General features: G+C 41.2%; 1 protein-coding gene and 4 non-coding genes across 6 annotated transcripts; all 5 read right to left on the reverse strand.

The window, feature by feature from the left end:
- Positions 1–893: 893 nt before the first annotated feature.
- Positions 894–5,609, reverse strand: RPL17 (ribosomal protein L17). Of its 2 annotated transcripts, XM_087819083.1 has the most exons (7): positions 5,566–5,609; positions 4,663–4,715; positions 4,535–4,575; positions 3,702–3,836; positions 3,054–3,152; positions 2,065–2,256; positions 894–973 (listed from the first exon to the last, which is right to left on the reverse strand). In XM_087819083.1, exons 2-7 carry the CDS (start codon positions 4,700–4,702, stop codon positions 926–928), a joined length of 555 nt encoding a protein of 184 aa, XP_087675209.1. In that variant the 5' UTR covers positions 4,703–4,715; positions 5,566–5,609; the 3' UTR covers positions 894–925. The 2 variants fall into 2 exon arrangements, with proteins under 2 accessions (XP_087675209.1, XP_016080558.1); XM_016225072.2 differs by lacking the exon at positions 5,566–5,609 and having other exon boundaries at positions 4,663–4,791.
- LOC148092778 (small nucleolar RNA SNORD58) lies at positions 1,953–2,016 on the reverse strand. The gene has a single exon (XR_015714887.1). It is a non-coding gene; the product is annotated as a small nucleolar RNA SNORD58 (small nucleolar RNA).
- LOC148092779 (small nucleolar RNA SNORD58) lies at positions 3,533–3,599 on the reverse strand. Its single transcript, XR_015714886.1, has one exon. It is a non-coding gene; the product is annotated as a small nucleolar RNA SNORD58 (small nucleolar RNA).
- On the reverse strand, positions 4,390–4,454 carry LOC148092780 (small nucleolar RNA SNORD58). Its single transcript, XR_015714889.1, has one exon. It is a non-coding gene; the product is annotated as a small nucleolar RNA SNORD58 (small nucleolar RNA).
- Positions 4,797–4,862, reverse strand: LOC148092781 (small nucleolar RNA SNORD58). The gene has a single exon (XR_015714888.1). It is a non-coding gene; the product is annotated as a small nucleolar RNA SNORD58 (small nucleolar RNA).
- Positions 5,610–7,650: the final 2,041 nt, after the last annotated feature.

Genomic DNA, 7,650 nt, shown 5'->3' on the forward strand with positions numbered 1-7,650 from the left:
CTCCCCAGGCACTCCCAAGCACAAGCGCCCTTCCCTGCCCTTAAATACTAGGCAATTCAAAACATCGATCCAAGAAAATAACGCCTGTGCCAATGGTTCACCACCATAGGGAAGGTCACTCCACTTGCAAGTTAGGCAGTTTTCAAATGGAGTTGTGCCTAAACCATCTTCTCCTAGTTAAAAGGGCATTAAATTCAAAAGCAGGACAAATGAAGTCAATTTTAATTGGCCATTAGTTTAAAAGGAATAACTGTGCCACTTCACTCCCACTACAATAGCTACCAGTGTTGAAGATGTGGAGAAACCTGGAACTGCTAGTGGTATTTGAAAATGGCACAATTGCTTTGGAGTCTGGCAGTTACCACTTCAAACAGCAACTCCGGTCTTGCAGTCTACCTAAGAGAAATGAGAACATGCCCATACTAAAATTTACAAAGGTGCACAGAAGCACCATTTTTGATAGCTTAAAAAAACCCCAAATGTTCAACTAACACTCTAAGTCAAAGCCAGTGGCAATGGGCCACATAGTGTGATTTCTTTCATGAGATATGAGAGCAGGCCTACCTATAGGTAAGTGGTTCCCTAGGGCTGGATGAGAGTAACAGCTATCCACTGCCAAGGTTCCTCTCTGGGGTGATTAAAATCGATTTTAGTGATAGATGCACAATATACTAAGATCCATTGTACTGTGTTAAATCTCAATAAGTGGCTGGAAAATTTCAGAACTTCCCATGTTCCAATTCCATCTTAAGCAAAAAAGCAATACATCCAAGACAGTATGTCTGTGAACCAAATTAATGGCAGAGGGCAAACAGAATAATCTGTTTTAATTCTAATCAGAAGAAAACGTGTTTGACCACTTGAAATATATTTACTAATAAAGACAACCAACATTACTTTCATTAGTATTTATTTTATGTTGATTTTACTCCCGGGCCATAAGCTTTTGTTTCTTCAGTTTCTTCTGGGATATCTGGGGATAGAAAAAAATAAAAAGGACTGTTAAGTCTCCTGAAGAAACACCCACATTACCATCTTTAAAAAAATTAAAAAAAAAAAAAAAAATCTTTATTGGTTTCAGAGAAAGGGAGAAGGAGAAACATTAATGATGAGTGAGTCATTCATCGGCTGCCTCCTGCATGCCCCCCTGGCTGGGGATCGAGTCCACAACCCAGGCATGTGCCTGGACCAGGAATCTAGCCTCATCTGATCTCCTGGATCCTAGGTGGATGCTCAACCATGTAGTCACACCCAGGTGGGCCACACTACCATCTTAAAGGAGTAGGTCTTAGCTCAGTGAAAGAACTGGAAATTTCAACATAAAGGGAAAGAAATGTTGTATGAAGGGAGGGACAGGCAGGAGAAAATTAGAGTAAGTAGGGAAGGAGAGTTTAAGCTGATGTTCACTGAAGGCAGGGACACCCAGGAGGATATTTAAGTAACAGTATCAATACAAGTGAAATCTATTACGTTGAAGGGAGGATTCTAGAATCACTCCCAGCTTCCTGGCTTACAAAACTGAATGGGAACATGACTATAGCTAACCAAGCTGTAAGATACATAGGAAAGTTGATAGGAAGAGTAAATCATAAGAGTTCTTATGATAAGGAGATAATTTTTTCTTTATTTTTACTGTTTTTATGAGGACCTACTGTGGGAATCATTTCACAATATAAGTAATCAAACCACTATGCTGCATTTCAACTTATAGTGATATGAAGCAATTACTTATAATAAAAAATACTCACACTGAATTATCATTTACTGAAAATAGGCTTATTAGATTTGGGGGCATTTTTGGACATGTTGCATTTGATGTGGCTATGGACATCTAGGTGAGGACCTCTAGTAGATAATCAATTTGATGTACTGAATAGTACAAAGTTATGATTCACTATTAGTCAAGAAACAAATAAGACCTATAAAAGTCAAAATAAAATACAAGGTTGCTGGTTGCTCAGAATAGTTTCCTTTCATGGTTATTCCAAAGGTGTCCTAAGTTAGTCATCACAGCAACCACAAATCTAATATACACTGAAACTGAGCAAAGACTAAGTAATTTACCTTTTTCTTCTGTGCAACCTCCTCTTCTGGTTTAGGAACAATCTGCTCTTTTTCAGTAAGGATCATCTCAATGTGGCAGGGAGAACTCATGTATGGGTTAATCCGCCCATGAGCTCTGTAAGTTCTACGTCGCATCTTGGGAGCTTTGTTCACCTGGATATGCTCAATGACCAGAGAATCTACATCTAAACCCTAAGAAGGGAAAGGGAACATACTCAGTTAACACATTTATCTTAACACCATCATTGGAAAATTAAGTCTCTGCCTTAATAAACTCATTTTTGAAAGGCAATCCTTAAGAACTTAAGTCACATATTTATTCAAGCAGTTGCTTTAAACGATTCTAAATGTCCTCATTAAATTAAATCTAAGTAACTACCAAAATTCAGTGTTAAGCGCATGTTAAAGATCATTAATAGTAGCATCAATTCCTAAGCTTTGATAATGAACAAGATTTTGTCAGCCTGGCTTATAGCAACTACAAGGGTTACAAGCCAACCTTGGCCTGTGTGGCTTAGTTGGTTGGGCATTGTCCTGTGCACGGAAAGGTTGTGGTCAGGTCCCATGTCCAGGTTGTGGGCTCAATCCTCAATGGGAAGCGTGCAAGAGGCAGGTGATCCATGTTCCACTCTAACACTGATGCTCCCCTCTCCCCCCCCTTCCTCTCTCTCTAAAAATCATTAAAAATATATTTTAAAAAAAGAAGGGTTACAGCCAAAGATCAAAAGGGTGATGGATAATGCCCCAAATGGATAAACCTGCGTTTGCTGACTGCAATGTTTTAACTTCTAAGTGAAATTTAACATGTCTCTCCATTAAGAATGTAGGCAACAAACCACATTAACTATTACTAAGGCAATAATTTTGGTACTTGTATTTGTTTCTTTGCAGTAGTGCTTTATTGTTGTATAATAAATCTGGACAACAGCAACATTAATTGACCAACCATCTAAGTTGGATACACATAAAGATGTTAATGCTTTGGGTACCTTAAGTTCAGCATTGCTCTCTGCGTTTTTAAGCATGTGCAGCAAAAATTCAGCACTCTTTTTGGGCCACCGACCCTGTGTCCAGCCCCACTGTTTTGCCTGAAAGAAAATGAAGGGAGGCTATTAGTCATTTCTCCTGACTTAACAATCAAGATTAATCTATGGCCCACTCTCCCTCGTGGGAGCATGCCCACACCTTTCTTTTCCCCCTCTTCTTCCCCTACAGGCATGCACCTCCTAAACTCTAAGGGACCCCACAGAGACTTGCAACCAGGGAAGGAATGGCCAGCAGCGGCTTGTCCAGGGCTAACCTCCTGAACCTGTCCCCAATGCCCCCTTTTCTCTAACTTTCCAGTGAGCTGACAGCAGCCCTGCCCAGTCTCATTTTGCTTCTTCTGTCCCAAGTCATTCCTTGTTTTACTCTCCCCAGCTTTAATAAATGTACTAAAAAAAAAAAACGACTTTATATTCACTTCAAGGTTGCTCAGAACATGTTTTTTTTTTCATGGTTAATCCAAAGGTGTCCTAAGACTGTCATCACAGCAACCAGAAACAGCCTGATTAATGATCTTAGCCATTTCCATCCCATCCCATCCAGTTACTTTCCCTTACAATTTGTCTTTTCAAATAGCAACCATTAGTTCTCACCTGGGCACACCTACCAACTCCACCATTGTAACGACGGAATGGCACACATTGCTTCTGTAAAGTGACATCCTTCAGATACTTGGTAGCTTTTCGAATATGCATACCCTTGATGGCCTGGGCAGTTTCACGCGTGTTCTAAATATAAATATAAACTGGGAGTTAACCATATTAAAGTATCACAATTTTTAAAAAAATAAGAATCTATCTTTGACTTCAGAGAAAGGAAGAGAGATGAAACATCGATGATGAAACAGTTGTCACTGATCAGCTGCCTCCTGCATGCCCCTGACTGGGGATTGAGCCCACAGCTGGGGCTTGTGCCCTGACTGGGAATCGAACTGTGATCTGCTGGATCCTAGGTCGATGCTCAACCACTGAGCCATGCCCACCCAGGCAAGCACCACAATTTTTAAAGTAAACATTAAATTCTCGGATTCTCAAAATGTCAACATATATTAACAGCTAAAACCTTCCATTTTCATGGGAGCTGGGGAAAAAAATCTGTGATTAAGGGCCAGGGAGGCTTGGTTTGAACCTCAGGAAAACTGAATCCTTAATCTATTCATTCACTGTGATGTTTTAATTCAATCATCTTGTTAACTACAATTATGTGTCTTATAGCTTGATCCACACACTAGGTTCTAAAGTAGTTCTCTGGCCATTACACACTGATAATATCTAGAAGGTGGCTGCTCAGAATTGATTACTTTTCACGGTAAATCCAAAGGTGTCCTAAGGAAGAAAACACTGCAGCTACCTTTTCAGAAAGGTAAAAAAATGCTCACCAGAACACTCAAAACAACTCTTTTAGAGCATAACTATGATTCACGTACCTTAAAGTGAACACGAAGATTTGAACCTCTTGACTTGCATGCTAAAAAATAGAGAACATTTCAGTTACTTTTGGGTATCTTGTTTCTCTTACCCCCAAATAAGAAATATGTAACTCTTGTTCACTTACATTTTGTGGGGTTTTCTGGGTCAAGTGAGTAGCGAACCATTTTCAGAGGTCACCTGGAATGGAGCAGTATATCTTTCAATACATATTTACACAGGAACTTATACAGTTTAAATCTGTATTAAATGCTACCAGCAGCTGCTCAGAGAGTAGTTGTTTTCACGATTAATCCAAAGGTGTCCTAAGAAATGCCATCATCGCAGCCATCCTTTTCTCCATCCAGTGCTTTCTTTCCCTTTGCATTTACCAGTAACTGCAGACTGCCGTGCCGACACCAGACTAAGGGACACGAACGTCATCAGCCCTCTCTTTGATTGAAAATAAGCCTGTTTCAATGCAACTCTGGATCCTTCGGGCGTGAAAAAAGCGAGTCGGGGCACTGGGGTAGCAGAAAACTACAACCGTCAACGAGCTCCCGCTCCATAGAAATCCCCTTTAATCACACTTTGTAAATAATGGTGTCTTTCCACTTTTGTGCCCTAACCAACGTTAAGGTAGCTAATTTGAGATACTCCTCTAAAAATAAGCTTCGACCTGACTTTATTCCTCCCAAATTTTCTCTCATTGAGGCCACAAACGCGCCGTGTATTCGGCCATCACTCACCGCAAGACACTGGACCTCCAGAGTAAGAGGCAGCACCGACCACGGGCTTCCCTTCCCGTACCCCCAAATCCCCATTCTCTCCCATCGTGCCCCTTTTCGGGCCGCAAAGGCCGCAAGGCCCCGGGCCCCAAGTCGGGCGCTCCTACACTTCCCCCCGGAGAGGGGGACGCTGCCTTCAGCGACAAATCAGTAACCGCAAGAGTTCTCCTCCCAGGGGCCTCGAGATTAGTGTCCCCGGGGCCAGGATGGAGATGATGACCAGAGGATTCAACACTCGAAGGGAGACCAGAAGAGCGACTCACCTCTGGCCGCTTTCGGGAAGAGGAAGAGCGGAGGCTCCTGGGAGAATTCATGAAAGCACAATGTCTCGCGAGATTTTTGTCCAAAGCAACGAGATTTGGGGGAGGGGGGGAGGATAGTGAGGGAGTGTGAAATATGCTCTGGAAAATCTTAAAACGAATTGCCTCACTAGGGACTGTCTCAAAATTCTCCTTTTTTTGGATCCAGAAATAAAGTTAGGAATTTTAAATATCAATCAATCAAAAACAGGTTTGTCATTCTAGGACGGGATCATGTATTATTACATATAAACAAGACATTTATTTATCAACACTCATTAGGTTTGGTTACGTGATCAGATATCCCTGAAAGTGATTTGTAATTGGAAAATTGAGAAAATGCAAAAGCCCTGCCGGGCGTGGCTCGGTGGTTAAGCATCCACCTAGGATACAGGTGATCGGGGTTCGGTTCCGGTTGTGGCACATGCCTGGGTTGTGGGCTAGGCAGCCGATCAATGACTCTCTCATCATTGATGTTTCTATCTCTTCCTCTCCTCCTCCTTTCCTCTCTCTGAAATCAATAAAGATATATTTTTTAAAAAATGCAAAAAATGGGATGTAATTATAGTAATCAGAAAATTCTCAGGATGAGAATATCATCCAGTCACTTGACTTGGGGTGGTGAAAGCACAATACAATATACAGAAGATGTATTATAGAACCGTACACCTGAAACCCATATAATTTTATTAACCAATGTCACCCCAATAAATTTATTTTTTTAAGTATATGACCCAGTCAATTGTACTGCAACTTGTGTAAAGAATGTGCTAACTAAGGATCTGGTTCGAGAGTGGAATCTGGTTCCCCACTGTCACTTCTTGATCTGCACGTGGTGGAGAAAAAGCTTGGGCATTCCCTTCCCTTTCATGAAGTCATTGGTGGTGTAGCACTTAGCTTTAGGTCTTCTATTTCATGGCATCATCACTCTAGGCAGATTCAAACGCCAAGGGAATGAGACTCTGGCAACATTCTATGCGCTTGATTCCTTGACCTCAAGTCTAGGGACCTCAGTCCCAGGTTCCTGCCTGCACTCCACTCACATTGCCAAAATGATGGATTCCATGGTCTTTCCTCAGTAATTCCCATCCCCCACACCTTCAAGCACAGGCTGAGAACTCCCAAATTAGTATCTCCACTCCACATGTCTCCTGAGCTAGCCTCAAATATCAAACAGCTCTCAGGATATCTTTCTTGGCAGGCCCCCAAGGCAAACATTTGAAACCTAAAGTGCCTTAAACAACTCATCTCCTTCCTCAGTTTCTTCTTTTCTGTTGCACAGTAATAATAATAACAGCCAATGCTTTAAAAAGCTTACTAAATTTCAGAAACTATTTCAGGGCTTTTCAATCAGATACATTTTTTTAATTAATCCTTAGGACAGCTGTAGAAAGAGATACACTATTATTTCCATTCTATAAATGATGAAGTTGAGGCACAGAGAAATTAAGGGACTTCCCCCAAAGTCCCACAGCTCAAAAGTGATATCTGAAAGCAAAGACAAATCCAGTGACCAAGTTTGTCATCACTTGGTGTTCCTGCCTCTCCCTTGCCTTGGCCAGTGGCTTTTCTGTACTTTCAAACCAGAAAGCTAGAAAACAATTTTTATTTTTCTTGCCTTGGTACACACAAGTACTTAAAATCTAGATTACTGCTAGAGTCTTCTAAGTGGTCTTCTGACCTTTATTTTTCCTAATATACCCTCCATATTACTGACAGAATCATTTTGCCAAAACAGCTGCCAAAAAGACCACTATTTTTCAGGTTCTTTTTTTTTTTCTCCTGTGGTTCCTGTTGCAAATTCCTGGGGATGACTTAAGAGCTCTCTATGATCTGGCCTGTGCCATCTTCATCCCTTATCTTTTCCCTACACACCTCAATCCTATTCTTTCTGATTTTAGAGAGAGAAAGATCAAGCCTATAGTTGAAAGGTAGACCCGATACCACTTTTGATTTTGTTGTTGTTTTTTCAATCCTCACCTAAGGATATTTTCCCATTGCTTTTCAGAGAGAGTGGAAGGGAGAGAGAGAGAGAGAAACATCAATGTG

Source organism: Miniopterus natalensis, chromosome 7 (genome assembly GCF_054644295.1).
Source record: "Miniopterus natalensis isolate mMinNat1 chromosome 7, mMinNat1.hap1, whole genome shotgun sequence".
NCBI lineage: Eukaryota > Metazoa > Chordata > Mammalia > Chiroptera > Miniopteridae > Miniopterus > Miniopterus natalensis.

Coding starts and splice junctions, on each gene's coding strand:
- RPL17 (XM_087819083.1), bottom strand. CDS start 4,702: ATGGTTCGCTACTCACTTGACCCAGAAAACCCCACAAAAT. Junction 3,837..4,534: donor ATCTTCGTGTTCACTTTAAG/GTACGTGAATCA, acceptor ATTTATATTTAG/AACACGCGTGAAACTGCCCA. Junction 2,257..3,053: donor AGAGCAATGCTGAACTTAAG/GTACCCAAAGCA, acceptor TTCCCTTCTTAG/GGTTTAGATGTAGATTCTCT.